At 32.1% G+C, this 19,346-nt stretch overlaps 2 protein-coding genes across 2 annotated transcripts; one reads left to right on the forward strand and one right to left on the reverse strand.

Annotated features, from left to right (window-relative positions):
- Positions 1-504: 504 nt before the first annotated feature.
- On the reverse strand, positions 505-4,520 carry LOC100796061 (PAP-specific phosphatase HAL2-like). The gene is made up of 3 exons (XM_003542728.5): positions 3,807-4,520; positions 1,473-2,151; positions 505-1,012 (listed from the first exon to the last, which is right to left on the reverse strand). The coding sequence occupies exons 1-3, from the start codon at positions 4,180-4,182 to the stop codon at positions 709-711; spliced, it is 1,359 nt and encodes a 452-aa protein (XP_003542776.2). The 5' UTR covers positions 4,183-4,520; the 3' UTR covers positions 505-708.
- Positions 4,521-14,338: 9,818 nt separating this feature from the next.
- Positions 14,339-18,727, forward strand: LOC100796587 (SUN domain-containing protein 1). The gene is made up of 2 exons (XM_003542729.5): positions 14,339-15,719; positions 18,220-18,727. The coding sequence occupies exons 1-2, from the start codon at positions 14,631-14,633 to the stop codon at positions 18,523-18,525; spliced, it is 1,395 nt and encodes a 464-aa protein (XP_003542777.1). The 5' UTR covers positions 14,339-14,630; the 3' UTR covers positions 18,526-18,727.
- Positions 18,728-19,346: the final 619 nt, after the last annotated feature.

Below are 19,346 nucleotides of genomic sequence, written 5' to 3' on the forward strand. Positions count from 1 at the left end.
TCACAAATAATTTTTGATGTCTTTCTCTATTTTAAGTCATTTCACTTATATTCTGTGTGATATCCACATTAATTTTTCTATCATATTATATGATTGATTCCAAATATTTAAACTTAAAAAATTTAACATAAATATCCATGATTGTGGTGGGTACTCAAGGTATCTAAGAAATTCTTAATAAAATGGAAATAAAACATAAACCAAGTCTCAAGCATTGAGGTCTTAATGGTAAAACATAAATCATTAAGTCTATGCAACCAAAAGCTGTAAAAATCTAAGCTAAATCATTTCCCTTCTCACAGCTGAAGGCCTCGTAACGTGTCAAACTGAAATATAACTAAAATAATTCCTTTCCCTTGCAGTACATTGTACACTGACTTACCCTCAACTGTTTTGGATTCTAACTAGAAGTTAAGCAATTTGACATATTCACATTAGTTATTGGTCTATGAAGCCCTTTTCAAGAGGTGTCATGCCTTAGTAAATTCCATTCAGAGTACAAAGTAACAGACATAACCTTTTTATTCACATAATTTCAAACAATAGTAATTCAGCCTAGCAAACTGGCACCAATACATCAACAATAACTGATGTTTATAAGCTGGGTTTTTCTATGATACTGTGTAAAGCAGAAAAGACAAGATTATAAACATTATTCACATAATCACAGTATATATCCTATATAAATGTACATTATTAGAAGCAGTCTCAAAGACAAGAAGAGGCCCAGCTAGCATCAACAGCATCAATGATCTTTTCATGTAATGTGGGTCCAGCACAAGCAACTATGCCACGATCAAGCCTTTCTAAATATAAACCTTTTGAGAATTCCAAGGGATGCCCCCTAACATCTGTTACTATTCCTCCAGCCTCTCGTATGATGATAGCACCAGCAGCATGATCCCATATTTTCTCCTTGTAACCAGCCCTTGCAAACTTCATGAAAACCTCAGCATCCCCACAAGCTATTGCAGCATATTTCATCATGTTGTATACTCTTACTGGCTGATTACTGCATATAAATGACGAATAATATACCTTATAAACTATGCTAGAAATTTATGTTGTCTTTGGTGACCTTTACCAAGTGACATTTTAAATATTCAATCTTTTTCAAATAGACAAATAGGAATTGTAATTTGTAACTAGTCATTAAGTAAGGAATATGCAACTGCAAATAACAGTTTTCACCTTGCTATCATACTCTAAGAATCCTTCTATCCCTATAGTATTAAATTAGCAAAAATGACTAAATTTTATCAAGAATTTAACAATGGATATCATGCTAAGTTGCTAACTGAATACCAAAAAGAAAGAGAGAAAAAAAACAGAAAATTAAAGAGCATAGGAATAAATCCCATTTTTGAATGTCTAGACACTACAATCACACATGGTAAAAAAATTTAAAAACAGAGAGGGGGGGGGGGGGGGGGGGGTGACTGATATTGAAATGGGATGAAATGAAAATGAACCTGAGACCAACACTGTGAGCCAGTCCTTCAGTGAAAGAGTGACTTGAATTAGCCTTCTCAACTGGTTGGCAGAAAGTGGCCATTGCTAGGTTGTCAATGGAAGAGACAGAAACTTGTTTTGCATGGTTTGGCCACACAGACTTGTTATTGACATGGAGCAGTGGTTGGATCCAAGCCTTGCCACTACCCCTTTTAGCATAAATTATACAACCTTTATTCCAAGTTTGAGAGGTTGGAGGAGTCAACTTAGATATCATCCTAAGATAACTATGATCATAACTAAACCAGTCCTTTCTCATAGGGTAGTTAGGACAGCCAAGAACTCCAACCACCACTTCTCCATCCTCTATGAGGGATAAAGCTACAACATGTTGATCACCACATGAAGACCCTCCTCCATCAAGAGGACTAAGTGTCCAAAATCTTCCGGAAGGACCTCCGTTGCAGCGACTAATGATTTCGAGAACCTCTGAAGTTCCAAGAGCTGATTTTGGTTCTTCAAATCCAAATCGAGGCACTTCAGCTAGACATTCATTCACAATTTTAACCACAGCTTCCAATAGTTCAGATGCATCAGTACTGGATAGTGTCTGAACCTCTTTTTCAGTTACAATTGAGACATTTTCATTCTCTAAACACTCAAACAATATCCTGCTGACAATTGCTTTGACACTCCAACCTATATAAATAACGTATTGAAGAGTACAACTCAATCATGATTGTAAGTATGAATAAAATTCAATAGCTGCCACGAATAGACTGATCAGTCGTGCTCTCCAAAAAAGAAGTTATATTCACAAATTCCAGAGACTAATAAGCATCAAGTATCTCGTGACCAAAATTGTTAAGAAAATATAATGAAAAGAGAACACCATAAATTTGACTGTGGCTCAATCTGAGTAACCTACGATTAAGCATATATAAATATTTTTCAAAGAGCAAAAAGCATAAGGTATATTATTTAAATTTGTTATCATGTTATGGAGACCTACTTAACTTTTAGTGAGGATATTTGTCCCTACTTTCCCTTCTAATATAATTTCTTATTTTGTAAACAAAATTGAAAAATAGGTAGGTTTTATATATATATATATATATATATATATATATATATATATATGCACTTGAGAGCAAGAGAGCAGTGAACAACAAAAGAAAAGTCACATAGGTTTTTACCTGAAGGTAAACAATTGAATTCGGTAAAATCAGTTAGCTTATGAAACAGGACAAGGCCATAACAGTACTTACATGATAGCACTGCTATTACTATAGTCCAAAAAAAGAGTTTGAAGGTCAGCTTAATTTAGCCGGCACATTATTTCCTTTTTTAGATCTAATCACGAGTTTTTGAAAGTCCATGAAACCTCCAAATTTCATAGTCACTTTTCTTACTAATAATTTTTCATTGACTTCAAAGCATTTTAATTTTAGAGTCTAAGTAGTATTAATTTTGATAATTATGTCCTTTTTGTAGCAGACAATGTTTGTATTCCTCTCTCTTGTCACTTCTAAGTTCTAACTTCTAAGCATCAATCTCTAAGAAGTCAGTTGCCATTATTAGATGGGATACAAAAAAAAAAAACATAAACAAATGTTAATCAATGCCAATGTAATATATGTAATATAAAAAGAAGAAAGAAAGAAAAATATTAATCAACCTATGTAATATAATAATATATATGATCTTCTACTGCTTATCTAGGTGAACACACATGATAAGAAATATTAAATATATATTATTAAATGCTTGAAATTATTTAAAAAATAAAATGACTAAATATAATAAAATATTTATTTGTATCGCTATATTGCATGTTTATACATACATAATAATATGAAATTCTATATAAAAGACAAAGCTTATAAGCTTGTTTATATTTTTGCAATCAAGTTTTTAAATTAAATTATGAGACGCCCATATATAGGAGATGTACTCAGTGTCAGAGTCATTTTTATACCAAAGTGAAAAAAGTAAATTTAGACAATATATACAACCATATATAAATTATCGAAATTAAAAGTTTTTTGAAGTTGAAAAATCACTTGTCTTATAAAAACTCAGTAACTTACATGTTTTAATATTAACCATTTTAGATAATATATAATGATTAATATTTGCTCATCTTACACTCACACATCTTACTCTCTCACACAGTCTCTCATTAAATATGCCTCATGTGAATAGTATTTATTTCCCCAACTTATTCTTAATAAAAATTATTTAAAGATGACGGTTAGAATTAAGTTACAACATAAAGAACTTGGTACAGGTTTTGTACGTGTGTATATAAAAATAAAAAGGTTAAGCAGATTACGGGGATTAGGAAAATTCACCTGCAACTGTGAGGGGAGAATTGAGATTATTGTTGCTCCGAGACTTAGAAATCAAAGAGTCTTGAAGTTTCTGACAGAGGAAGCATGCCACCTGAACTGCTCTGACTGCAGCATCTAACTCTTTGCAATATTCCTCTTGTTCTGAGGTAAGACCAAACATTTTGTGATCCTCCTCCATCATAGGAGAAGAAAAACTTTGATCAAATTTTGACACAAAAGCAATGTGGCTAGGGAGGGTGTTAAGGGATTTATTGTGGAGAGACATGAAGCAAGAATTTGCTGTTTCTATGTGACTATGTGTGCAGTTTTCACTTCTCCTCACAAATCCTAAGATACTTGGGATTTTTGCACCCAAAGTGGAACAATATAAAGGCATGTCAAGTACACCACTTCACCCTTTCTTAATTTGGTTTGTAATTGGTTAATGGTTGTTACCAATAGTGTTTATACGACCTTATTTGTGACGTTTGAAAGGAGAGAATATATAGCAAATGGGAAGGGATTGTCAAATTATGGGAATAACAATAATCAGCCTACGAGAGTATTTATAGGACCAATTTTACTAGCAAAAACAAAAAAAGCAAACAATCGCTAGCTCACTTCTCTTTTTTCTTTTAATCAAAATAAAAGGGCAAATTGCATTTAGATGGGATCTTTTGTATTGATAGATGTTGTGCAATTAAACAAGGAAAAAGGACAAAAGTCACAAAACACAAGAAAAAATATAAGAAAAAACAAGGACAAGGGTTCAAGTCATAAACTTATCATTTGTGAAGAAGACTAATCTTTGTTATTCCTCATTTCCTTGTGATCAGAAATTTTGAATCATGCATCAAGCTTTAACGGGTGTAGATATACTTTCAGATTGTATGTTTTAATAATATCCTCGACATATATGTCTTGTAATTTTTAAGTAGGGTATTGTAAATTAAATTTTAGTGTGATAAAAAACTTATGCTTGAAGAAGGCTTTAGGTTTATACATTTGAGTTCAAGAGTTTAATTTGTCACCCATATAATTTTTTTACTTGAGTAAGATTATCATTGTCATAATTACTACTATTATTATCATTATCATCACCAGAGTCACTTTCATGATTATTAAGTTACTTAATATCATATTTATTGTTATAATTGTTGTTATCACTACTATTATTTTTATCTGTCATAAGTCATCATTGTCACATTCTTATCTCTACTTCGTCATCAAACTAAACAAGTTTCAAAAGAAAAGTGAAAAATAATTTATGTGATTTAAATTTAAAGTTTGATGTTAAAATTAAAAAAACTGAAAAACACAAGAAAACTAAAACTACAAAATATAAAACTGAAAGTGTTTAAGTTTTTTTTTTTTAAAACTTAAATCCTAAAGAAACAACCATATCAAGCAAGACTTACCCATGGATGAAGAATTTCCAAATGATAGAGAATTTTAAACGTCAAGTAATTTAATTGAAAGCAATTAAATTTCAATCAATTGTAAATTAACTTGTTTAGATTATAAAATTTTACAAATAATTGAATTTCAGAACAAATGTTTCTCGTGATTTTCTTCTCTCTCCTAGCATATTTTGTCTCTCTACCACCGTTTCAACCATCAATTCCAACCATGCAACACAAATCTCACCACAAAAATTGAATTTTGAAAATTTCAAAACAGATTTCAAGTTATCTTATAGTAAGAAAATAGATTCATTCACACCCACTTCTAGTCACTGATGGAGGTGTTGGCATGGTCAAGGACCTTGCGGAAATCGATGACATTGACGACAGTTACGATGCAACAAAGGTTCTTCACAATATTGATGATTATGCAATAATGCCAATGAATGAGACGTTTATTGAGTGAAAGGCACAATGGTGGAACTCAAGCTTAAATGAATCAATCTTGTCAACCATCGTGTGGACTTGCTTTTTCCCACCGCCATCTCCATCGTACCGGTTAGCCATTAAGTCACTGAAAAAATAAAAGGAATATAGTGACAAAAGATGAGATTGGGGACGCGAGATGGAGAGTGAGAAAATTTTTAAATCTCACCTATTTTAGTGAAATTTTAAATTCTTAATCTTAAAAAAGATAATTTTTTTGGAGAATTCTTCAAATTCTCCTATTAAATAGCCAAATGAAATATTTTAATTAACACCAATTAAAATACCTCGTTCAAACATAGGGTTAAGGTTTAAATTTATCGTAATTGTCTAAGGATACAAAATAATAATTTTAGGGTTTTAAGTAGGAAAAAAAAGATAATAAAACCAAGGTTGCTTAATTTTAAAAATTAAAGAATTTAATTAACTTAAAAAACTTAAAATATCAAAATAAACAAAAGAGACTGAAAGTGTAATAAGTCGTGTGTGTAGACAGAAGTCAGTATTTAGAAGTGATGTATTGCTATCTATGTGGTACAAAATTCTTCAAAATTAGACTCATTTATGCACTATTCATATTCAGTTTTGACGGTATTTTTGTTCTCCTTTTTGGAGCAAGGAAGAAAGGGTATACCTCTGATCCGTATATACCATTGGTTTTGTGTAAGATTTGAGTCATAATGAGCTCATCATCAAAATAACATATTCCCAATCTACTTTCATCATTCATAACTCCAATCATAACTTCATGTTATTTATCACCCCATCTTTAGCCGAAACCGGAAATACAACTAATCAGTGAGCCAATTGGGTCAATAATTGTGGCTGATCACAAATTGACAATAACCAGCAGTGAAGCAGGGGACCAGCAAAGAGAAACTTTATCAAGGCATGAGTATCTAAAAGCAAGATTTCTGTTTACCAATGTGATTCATTGGCAAAACCATGTGATCTTGTACATGAGTTTTGTTTATTCAGTTGTGAGATTCATGTTTGTGATTTGAGACTTTGTCGTGCATGCTTTTTTTTTTTTTTAAGTGTTCAATAGAAAATTAAAGACTAATTCTTTAAAGTTAAATGAAGTTAATTTTGATATTATATAAATTAATATTAGCTATAAATTTACATTAAAATGTGCATTTTTTTATTGAAAACTAACGGAATTGATTTTTGAACACTTAAAACAAACTTGATTTAACACCATTGCTTAATGCGTGCACGAATTAGAGTCTGAAAAGGAAGAAAAACAAGGCACATCTGTTACCGAAAGCTAAGAAAACTCATTTGATGCTGCCATACACATAATGGCATTATGAAGTATGAACACAAGAAAGAGGGAAAGAATAAATAAAAAAGGAAGAAAAATGGATAACTTGAAGATTCCGGAGTGATGGCCCTTTCTGGCTTATAGTAGCATTGATGTGAAGCGCTTCTTACTTCTTAGAGATAAGTGCTTTTATTCCTCGTGACGTTAAGCATATGGCATTATGATATCATCAACGTTCTCGAATATTATAATTTATCGTAATTGTCTAAGGATACAATCAAATGTTTTAACTTTTTAAAATAATTATATAATGTTTTAAGAATTTACTTGATTGGTGTATTTTGAAAGTTATATATAAGATTATTTTTAATTCATTGACAGTATAAAAATATTTGTTTTAAATATAAAAATTCAACTCAATATAATAATTTTAATTTTCATCATCTTAATGACTTCATTTCATAAGGTGAGGTTGATTGGCTCTCGATAATAAGAGTTATATCAGTAAAATTCGAATGGTAGGTCTCGAACTTTTTTTACTATAAAAACTACAAAAGTGGGATCTTCCAAATTAAAGGAAGTCATTTTATTCATTTCGCGCGTAGTAATATTTCATCAGAAGTCATACTTGATTAACAGATTGAACTTTATCAAAATATATTTTTGCTGGTCACCAAAAAATATGTTTTAATCAAAATGCATGTCTATAATCATGATAAAATAACAAAACTCCTTAATCTTTTGTCAATTACTCTTTAAGCTAGACTTTGTTTAATTTATTAAATAATAAAAAAAGAAGGCTAGATTTTTAATTTTTAATTGTAACATTTAGTCGCCTAATTTTATAAATTGGTGATTTTTGTCCCTTTGGTAGATTATTAACTAATAATTGTGATTATTAAAAATATTAAATTAAATATAAATTAAATAAAATTATTAATCATTAAAAAAATAATAAAATATTATTAACCCTAAGTGGTATTATTGCCGTTGGAGTCATGTGTGACAAGGGAGGTGAAAAAAGTGTTGTGAAGGATTAGGATTAATAATTATTTATTACATTTTTTAATAATTAATTGTTTTAATTAATTTATAATTAACTTAATAACTTAATTAATTAGAATTTTTTGTTAATAATCTATCCGAATGAACAAAATCACTAATTTATAAAACTAGAGAGATTAAGTATTACAATTAAAATTTAGGAAAATTAAAATCATGAATTTGAGAAATTAGGGAACCAAAATTACAATTTAGTAAAAAGGGGAGCATAGTTGATTATGTTGGTTTGAAAGGAGTTATTTTTCATCTTTATATTCTTAACCTTTGCCAAGTATGTCTAGCATACCCTTTATTAATAAAGAAATAAAGAAATTAAAAGTTGATTAATATTTGCACTGGCACAAAAATACAATGATGAAATTCACTGGCACATACATCACTTGAATAATGTTGTTATGTACATCTTGCTTGTAGTCTTTAAGAATCTTCTTCCAATTAGTATAACCGATAAGGAATACGTCATAGTCTCTTGCAAAGTGACCCAAGAACCTATTTGACAATGCTCCTATCTTTAGTCGTTGGGTCATCATCATTCCATTCCACAACAATCCTTCAATAGGAGATAAAGACCAAACATCATTGACTGTAAGTGACTTTGTATTCTTTGTGCCTTGTTCATCTATCAGATTATCAAACATATAAGAAAAAGAATAATTTAATTATACAAGTACTAAGACCAAAAACCTAGGTGTGCAAAGTTCACAGTTTTAATGGAAGAGATTAAGTGCTTACCAATAACATCAACAATCCAAGTTCTCTTAAGAGCTACAGGTTGTGATTGTTGCATTTCAGTTTCTTCATCTTCTTCCTATTCACTATCGAAATCGAATTTTGGTTCAACAACAGGTGTAGGTTGAGAATGGGATTGAGATGCTTGTACAAGCTAAGAATCAAATTGAGTTGCACATGTACGCTGAGAATCAAACTGAGATTCAAGTGGAGGTTGAAAATTTAGTTGAGGTGCAGAGTTAGTGTTATTGGTGAAAAGTAGTCTCATCTTTAGGGTTTCTGGAAAGCAATAAAAACTATAAGTTAACATGCAATTAATGCAATTGAATGTTGAGTACCATATTAAAGCATGACTTGAGGTATCTTACTAGGTTGAGATGTAGGTGAAAGTAATGTACTAGACTAATGTGCAGGTGGGGCTGGAGGCGGTTCAGTACTAGAATATGGATGATGGACATTCATTGGAGGTGTTAAGGTATTGTTCTTGAAGGTTTCACACTTCTTCAAGGTTTCTAACAACCAATAAATATTGTAAATCAATTATTGAGGTCTTGTATTTAAATGTAATTTTAAATATTAATAATTAGTGAGGAAATCGACCAGGATGAGGTGGATTAGGTAAAGATGGACGCATAATACTATGATGAGATGCATTAGTCTTGGCTAAAAGAGCCATTCTTCTTCTTATGTGGTGCTGCATTAGTCTTCTTCGTGGAAATTTTCTTCATCTTCAAAGTTTCTGAGAAACAATAACATTAGTAGAAGTCAAAATCCAACTTAATAAATAACAAAATACATTCATGATAATTAAGGATGATAAATGACAATTAGTAAAGAAAATGACAATTAAAAACAAGGCCTTGTTAAATGTATATTCTCTTTTGCATTTGGAAATAATATTTCCAAATTTTGATGTTTGAAATGGATCACATTCATGGAAAATGACACTATCATCTTCACCCATGTTGTATAAGCCTCATGGCTTTATATGAATGGGCATGCTCCAATTTTTATGTAACTCTTCTACATAATAAGTCATTTGAGCTTATGAAGCCAAGATGTATGGCTCATCATCATCACCATCACCGGTGTGTATTAAGTGTGCAAAACTCACTAATGTAAATCCTAGATCATCCGTCACAATTCCTCTATGAGTAGTTGAATTGGCTCATGTACATTTGAACAAATAACTGAGAATTGACCATGGTAGTTTAACTCAATTATGTCTATCAATTTCCCATAATAAGGAACACCCCCAAACCACATTTCATTGTTGGTAAATGTCAAATTTATCGAATTTTCATATACATTTTGTGACATTTATTTGGCATTTTAGTTAACCTTAATCCTTGTTTTGAATCAAATTAACTTTAAATTCCGTTTTTACATTGTCTTAAGTAGAATTTTATGTTTTAATTTTTTTAATGATTTTTTTATAGTTTTTCCAGCAAAAATAAGTCATTTTGGCCAAAGCTCTAGGGACCTAAAATCAACACAAAATTTTGGAAGGATAAATTGTAAAAATTGAAGATAAAAGCTAAGAAAATCAAGAGAAATATATTTTTCAAGGATAAATCAGCTGAAAAAGATAATTACTTGAATTAATTAGAAATATTATTTTTTTGTAATTTTTTGTGATTATCTCATTAATTAAACTTTACTACAATTCTATAAATAAGAAACTAGACATTTATTGTAACAATGTAAAAGTCCCGAACAGTTCTTAAAATTATATTTTAGACTTCCACCTAGGAGAGGAAATGATAAACCTTGTTTTGCTTTAATTCTATTAATTCAATACTTCATCTTAAGTTCTTTATTTGTTTATGTACTTAATATTTTTATTTGATTGGTCATCTTATAGATAAATTTAGGAATTGACTTGTGCTTTAACAAGTCTTGTTTAAATCCTAACATGAATACAATACTTAATTGGGATTATCTTTAGGGATAAAATAATCTTGATTAAGCCTCGCTAATTCTCGACCATTATCTAGTGTTAGTTTGTTATTCAAGATTTGTCCCTGCTACTACTAAGATGTTTGTTATTCAAGATTTGCATCTAAGGTTTGTGTTTCACACCTATTTCGAGGTTGCGACATAGTGCTGATTTTGTTAGTCCATTATTTGACATTTAATGTAGTATTTTGTTTGGTAGGAGTAATATGATAATTGTTGTGCATAAATATATTTTGTAATTAAGTCACAAAAATTATCGCATTTCGCCTCTTTTATTGCTTCTTTTTGTGTGAATCATTAGAATTTTGACATCCTATGAGTTTTTGTCAAGTAGATGCTTAGAACTGAGTTGCATTTTAAGTAAGGAAAAAGGAGGGAATTAGACATTTAGTCTTCCCCACATTGAAGAAAGGCTAGGGCACATCCAAGGAGAGGACAATCACCCATTGGGAGCCATTCTTTCCTTTATCTCCATTTTCCCTCCATTCTTTTCCACCACATTCGCCCTTGTTGTAATTTTAAGTTTATCATGACAATAAGAGGCTAAACCACTCATTGTTGAGAGCTTAACAATCAAACACTCTTAATGTAATAATTCTTACTATCTATTTAATGTTATTTTAGTTTCATTGTCTATTTTCTATTCTTATTTTCATGCTTGTGGTTGATCATCCATATTCATGCTATGTTTTAAGATTTAGGCATTGAAAAGTGTTTATCTCTTAAGAACTGAAAAAGAATATCTAAATAATTCATCTCTAGGGATAGAATGATGTTATTTAACCTGTTTTATGCATCTTTGTTTATAATGCAATTTAGCTGGTTTATCTCTTAAGGGATTAAAAGAGGAATTAAGTAAATTAGACTCTTTCGTGTGAGGAATCATGACTAGAATATACGAGTAGATGTAAGTGATAATTAAAACAATATTGAATAGAGAAAAAACATTAACATTGCATTAAGAGTGGTTTTGGTAGACTAAGCTCCAACATATTCGTAATTCTGCATCAGCCATCGTTTCACCGCTCCGAGTGTTTTTTTTTATTGCCTTGCACATGCTAGCCAATTAGTTTAATTTTATGTCAATTTACTTTTAATGTCAAATATTACAAATAGTTGAATCAATTCATTAATTACTTGAAAATTGGATATACATAACTCTAAGTACAATTAAAGTCCTTATGGATTTGATACTCGGACTTCTATTTTAGTTTACTACTTAAATGAATTTGTACACTTACTAATGAGTTAACATAATAGGGGAGAAAATGCTACTGAACCAAGTTACGAGGTTCATCAAAGTCCTTTATCACTAACAAAAATCTAAAACTAGAATCAGTGCACCAACAACAATCAAGAACAAACACTATCCCAAATTACAAGTTCCATCCCCCATCTTATTACATAATTGTGATTCCCCAAACTAGCTAAAAAACCTCATCACCACAAGGAGCAAATATAATATAGATGGTCAGCTAAAAGGGAAAATTCATCAGCACACTTAAGAAATGTATCTACTAGACCTTATCCTACTGAGGCCAGAACATAAGAAAACAAAGATTAAGATTATATTGTTGACACAACCGAAAACACATAAATAACAATGAACATGCGGCATTTAAAGAGCTATCCCTATAATGATCGCCCACCAACATAGTTAAGTTAAATCTGATCCAGTATGCTGTGACCAATCATAAATGACTATGGTCTATGGAGTATTAACTCTCAGCTGTCAAGTCAAGCTTTGTAGGAATCATATGAATTATATGTATCACGTTGACTAACACTTTAATTTATTTATAATTCACAACACTGTCAGTCCACTCATTTTCATCAGTAATAAAAGACTCACATTAAAAAAGATTGCCATTTACTAAAATCAAAAGTGCTCAATGTAATACATATATATGAACCATTTTAGGGTTTAGTATTTTAATAATCTTACCTCAAAAGAGATTCTCTACTTGATTCAGAGAAAGGTCAAAACGTGATAGTGAGAGGGGACGTGAAACATGAGAGGGAGAGAGGGAGGGAAACGAAAAGGATTTTTGTATTATTATTAGTAAAGGGGGAAATAATAATTTAAAGCTACCTGGGGTTTTATGTAAAACCACTGTTAATTAACTATATATGGTCTTTTAAACCCCTGTTACCTTTTTGATTTGCCTATGGTTAATATAACCGCGGGAAATAAACTATAGGTAAAAACAGTTTTTCTTGTAGTGAAATATGATGAAACATAATATATAAATAAGTTTGGAGTTTGGTATCATTTAAATAAAATTAAAGGTAGTGAATGAAATAAAATTTATTCTTTTATTTAATATGTATTTAAATTATTAACTATTAACTTCAATCCTATATATAAGAAATAAATATCTAATTCATTAAGCCTAATAAAAATAGTTAAGTTTAATGAGAAAAAAGTATTAAAGCTCCTTAAACTTTATTTCTTATGTAAATAGATGTTCTAAACTTTAATTTTGCCTCAATTGATCCTTAAAATTTATTTCTTTTGTAAATAAACACCCTGAACTTTAATTTTATTTCAAACAATCCTTAAACTTGCCTATTTTACACACAGATAACTAAATTTCAATTCAGATCAATTAATTCTTAAAATTTATCCATTTCATAAACAATCTCTTATATTAAATTGAAGTTAATTTACTAATAAAAAATTTAAATTGTTTATTTATTTAACCTCAACTATTTATTATTTTTATTTTTATAAATCACTTTTCCAAACATTGAAAAATAATAAAAAAGAATGTGAGAGAATGCGTTATAATAAAGAAGGGTGGTATGGGGATATTAAATTTTGGACAAATTATGTTTTTAGTCTTAAACTTTTACTAATTTTAGTTTTTAGTTCCCTAAACTTTTTATTTGAACGGTCTTGGTCCCTAAACTATTTTATGTTTGATTTTTGTCGTGTTGTCAAGTTACTCCATTAAATAATGACGTGACAAATAACATGTGATGATTTTTTTAAATTGCCAAAAATACTTAGTGAAACATTTAAAATAGGTTTAATCATACAATTTTTCCCTTAATTATATTTTAAAATTCATTTTGGTCACTTAATTATGAAAATGTTCAATTTAATCCCTTAATTGTTTAAAATGTAACATTTAAATCTTTTTTCATCATATGTCAATTTCAGTGACATAAATAATCCTTTTTACAACCAATGTAAAATGTTATAATTTTTTAAAATCGGTAGAAACTAATGTAAAAGCCTAAGTTTGCATCAGCAAACACTTATTCATCAAGAACACCCTAAAATCATTTTTGACTTTTTTTTAAAACGTCATAAACTAACTGACACATCATCATTTAGTAAAGAATCTTGATGGTAGAAACTAAAATTCAAACAAAAAAATAGTTAGGCATTAAGACCGTCAAATAAAAATATAGAAACTAAAACAGAACTTGGTAAGAGTTTAGGTACTAAAAACAATTTTTTCTTAAAATTTTAGGTGTGCCTCTAGCAAAAGTTGTAATGCAGGAAGCAATTACCCATATCCAATCGTCTCATTAGGCCCAACAAGCTTCAAGCCCGAGGTCAAACCACGAATTGACCAATCATGTCCCTTGTCCCGCTTCAGCTTTCTCCCTCTTTTCCGAATCAAAACCCCCCAAAAAGTACTAAGAAAAAATAAAATAAAAAACAGAGAAACTTAAACCAAAGATTCAATTCAAATCCCGTCCTCTTCATTTCAGATCTCATAAAGAACACGAAACAGTGTAAAACACGCGCTCTCTCTTTCTCTTGAACTTTCTTCTTCCTTTTCGTTTTCTCACTCTCTTGTTCTTCATTCACCCCCACACATTATTCTTAGGGTTTCCAACATTTTCTCCATTTCCCTTTATTTTTTCATTTTTATAATTTTCGAATTCGGTGTTTGAATTGAGAAGCGGTTTTAGACGATTCCGATGTCGGCTTCCACGGTGTCCATCACGGCGGCGAACCCGGGGACTCGTCGGAGACCGGTGATCGCCACTGAGAAGAAAACCGCCACTAGCCTCGAACTCCTCGCCAACGACGTCGCCGTCTCCCCGGCCGTCGCCACTTCCGGAGACGGCGCCACCGGGCGCGACCTCAGCCATCACTCGATCCGCGGCGAGGCGCTCCTCGACCGGGCGCCCCGTGACTTGACTCCAGCGAAGAAGGTCGCCGGCGCCGGCCCAAACTCGGCGTCGGGCCCGCCGCGGCGGACTCGGAAGCCCGCCGCAAAGTCCGAGAAGCCGCGGTGGCTCACGTTGGTGAGCATTTTCGGGAAGAATTTGGTGCTCTTGGTGGTGCTGGCTGGGCTGGTCCAGTTGATCCGGCGGATGTCGTTGAAATCTGGCGATGCCGCGGCAGGCGGGTTCGCTGGGTTTTCGGAATTCGAGGGCCGGATTTCGGATGTGGAGGGGCTGTTGAAGAAGACAGCAAAGATGATTCAGGTTCAAGTTGATGTGGTGGATAAGAAGATTGAGGATGAGGTTAGAGGGTTAAGGAAGGAGCTAAATGAGAAAATTGAGGAGAAAGGGGTAATTTTGGAAAGTGGGTTGAAGAAATTGGAGGCAAAGAATGAGGAATTAGAGAAGTATTTGAGTGAGTTGAAGGGAGAGAATTGGTTATCAAAGGAAGAGTTTGAGAAGTTTGTTGAGGAAGTAAGGAGTGTGAAGGGGAGTGGGTATGAGGGTGGTGGGTTGGATGAGATAAGAGAGTTTGCAAGAGGGGTGATTGAGAAGGAGATTGAGAAGCATGCTGCTGATGGGCTTGGGAGAGTGGATTATGCTCTTGCCAGCGGCGGTGGTACGGTGGTGAAGCATTCGGAGGTGTTTGATCTGGGGAGGGGCAATTGGTTCTTGAAGTCTGCTAGAAATGGTGTCAACCCCAACGCCGAGAAGATGTTGAAACCGAGCTTTGGCGAGCCTGGGCAGTGTTTCCCCTTGAAGGATACTAGAGGGTTTGTGCAGATCAGGCTCCGCACTGCCATCATTCCCGAGGCTGTCACCTTGGAACATGTAGCAAAGGTGATGCATTTTCATTCTAAATCTAAATATTGTTGTGTTCGTGCCAGTCAGTTAGTATGGTATATATGGTATAATCTTTAATTTGTTCTTGTATTGTTCCTTGATTTTAGAGTAGATGGGATGTTTGATACAGCAATTTGAGTATGCATTTACATGATGCAGTTCTCATGTTTATATACTTGGCCTGTTGTCTGATTGTGGCAAACCCAATTTATGAATTTACATGATGTGCCTGAAATAAGTTTATGTTAATACCCTAATGTATCACGGAGATGCATAACTAGTTTATTGACAAGTTTTTGCCTTTGGGTAACTTTTCAGTATAGTTTTGTAGAAGATACAGTTTTTTTCCTCCTTGTACTTGTGCTAGGAGTGCGAAATGTGATGAATTATGATTTGTGTGATTATTAGCAGTTAGGAGTCTGTATGCCGGATTTTCAAATCAAACAAATGATAACAGAAGGAATTAATGTGCTGTTTTGATTCATGAGAGTATCAAGCTTATTGTGCATGTCATGGGGGAGAGTGTCATATGTTTTTGCTTGTACAGTTGTTTCTCCCTTGAAAGTGTAATGCAATGTTTGGTTGGCCATCTTTTTTATATGGTTTGTTATACTAATAATATTGAGCCATGTTTAACTACATGGTTCATATCTCCTATATAGTGTGGCAAGCAGAGATTAAAGTCCATTGCATCAATTCATATTGACACTAGAAAATAAAATAATTTGAAGAACTAACTATAACATCTATGTTTAGAGCAGTAATTTTCTTTTATTAACTGTAAAGGAAGAGAAGAGAGGGCAAGGTTTTCAGAATTATGTGACTTTGTTTTCAAACTTTCCAATAATTATCTAAAGAGCTTGGCTCATGTTGTTGAGTATTTGAACTTTTGTCTCTTAAGAAGAAAAAATGCTTCCATGTTGTATGATTGATAAAACCCATGATACCAATATTTATCGTGTCCTTTTACTTTTAGTGTTGGATGTTAAGTTTTTTTCTGTATTGAGGCTCTGATGACCAATCCAGATATAAGTTGCTAGAAAGGGGTTTTAACTTGGACCAGGGGGTGGGGGGGGGGGGGGTCATTAGGGATGAATTTTATTTATTATTATGGAAGATACCATGATTGCTACATGGATTTGCCTAGATGGCTGTTTTTCTGTATCACATGTATATCTGATATTTGTATGGTATGAATGAATGTGAAATTTTAGATATTTTCTCATTTCTGGGGAGGACTGTTGCTTGTGTAATTTTTGCATATTTTTTTATCCAACCTGCATATTTTTGTTGTTGCATCTTATTTCTCATCTACTAGTATTTAGTTTGCTACTCTTTGAAGAGGATAAATTTATGCTTTGGACATGTGCTTTTTGTAATAATCAAGAAAACTAATGCAGAGGTGAGGACGTGGGAATAAGTATTGGAGATTTAACTAGTTGTAATGATGAATATAATGGGGCTTTAGACAAGATTATGTATGTTGTCTTCTTTACACATGGATATATGTTACATTTATTTAATGTACCTTTTCTTGTCTATATCTAAGAAATTTCAAACGTGGACAATTTCCCTAGAGTATTATATCCAGATATTTAACAAATGCTTAAGATGCAAAACAAAGAACTGAAATAAATTTGATTTGTGAACTTTCTTGGGTGATCCCAAAATATTGTATCTTGTCCCGTATCTGTTGTTTTATTGTGATTCCAAAATATTGTATCTTGTCCCATATCTGTTGTTTTATTGATAGGTTGGTTGTCTTTATGTTTTTGGCAGTTTAGAGCATTGGAATTTCTTATAATCATTTCAGAGTGAACTGCTTTACCAGTTATTTCCAAGTTACTAATGATCTTTCCTGGCTTTTTTTCTAACTGGATTTGTAGGAGTTAAATTTGTCCTCACTTTTGCTTATTGATCATTGAAGCTCCCTGCTTCATTAAAAGTTTTCTCTAATCTTTTACAGATATGTGTTATTGATTTACCATAAATTTCCCTTATGTTTTGTGTCTCTTTATGCTTTTGTAGGTATATGATTGAACTATTTTTTTTTAATCTTCTGTTAATTTCTCAGTTTGAGAAGTTGATGAAAACCCAAATTTTTTTGTGATGATCCTTTTTTTTTATTATCTGTTTCTATTTGGTGCATTAATGTTTAAAGATTGATTAATGATGCCATTGTAGCATACCTTGTCATTTCTGAGTGCTGATCAGACCAAATGGGAATAGAATAACTCTGATAGGTTGAGAAACCTGGCTGCTTTTGTGGGTGGATATTGAACAGAATAACACTACTTTTGAGAGACTCGGTATTAAAGATTTAAACTTGTTGTCGAATTCCATTTGGTATTTTGTTCATGATGGACATTCTTGTGTCGATAATTTTATCTTGATTTCTCTGGTGCAAGTGATTTGCCTCATTTCTTTTTATTCACTCTTTTCTTCTTATCTTTTTATATTGTTAGATGTTAGTACTGATGTTTCTTCTGTTGAACAGAGTGTTGCATATGATAGATCAAGTGCTCCTAAAGACTGCAGAGTCTCTGGTTGGCTGCAGGAGCATAATGCTGATTCTGCAATTGATACTGAAAAGATGCATCTTCTATCAGAATTTACATATGACCTTGAGAAGAGCAATGCTCAAACATTCAACGTGTTGAATTCAGCAGCTTCTGGTGTAATCAACATGGTGAGGCTCGATTTTACATCCAACCATGGAAGCCCTTCACACACATGTATATATCGCTTTAGAGTTCATGGTCACGAGCCTGACTCGGTTTCTATGATGGCATTGGAGTCATAATGTGCATGTCTTGTTTGCTTTGAATTTTGTCAATTTCTGTGTAATTGTCCAGTGTATTTTCTTTAGATGTAGGATAGGATGTCATGGACTCCTTAATTACTAGATGCAGAAATTTAACTTCGTATTGCTGCTTCAAATGGACTTTGTATCTAATGTATGATTTGAGTTAGGCAGTCGATAGATCTTGGGTATTGCAAAGCAATTTTTTTGTCTTTTAATTTTAGTGCAATGATACTAGGCAAATCAAGTCTAAAAACATGATTTCCCCCTCTTGTTAAAAGAGGCTTTTGGTGAGGTTTATTTTTTCTTTTTCCCACGTCTCTTTAAAAGTACAACTTTTTTTTTAATATACTTTTATCTTTTCTGGTTTTTATTCATTCAAGTTTTTGGTTCCCTTTTTTTACAATTTTACCTACTAGTAAAAAAACCAGTTTAATTCAAAAGCTTATATAACAAAATGGTACGCTCGGTTGCGCTTACATATAACTCATCATCAGTTGTCCAGTGCCCAGTAAAATTGACAATGTGTATCATCGCTAAAAAAAATTGAAATTCTTACATGTCCTTGAATTTGAACATCACTTCTTTTACACAGGATTTGAGCATTTCTTAAATTATTTGCTAATCTTAAATGGATTGATAAAATAAAAAAAGTGCAAAGAAAATTCAAGATGTATCACGGGCATTAGTGTTCAAGAATAATATATACATATGCATCTATTAATGTAAGTGGTTACTTGCGATTGATTTGTGGGTGAAGGCACGAGAGAAGAATTCGTTAGCGCTGGAAAAATTGAAGTTGCAAAGAATGTGTAAAAGAT

The sequence above is a fragment of the Glycine max genome, chromosome 13 (genome assembly GCF_000004515.6).
Source record: "Glycine max cultivar Williams 82 chromosome 13, Glycine_max_v4.0, whole genome shotgun sequence".
NCBI classification, from domain to species: Eukaryota; Viridiplantae; Streptophyta; class Magnoliopsida; order Fabales; family Fabaceae; genus Glycine; species Glycine max.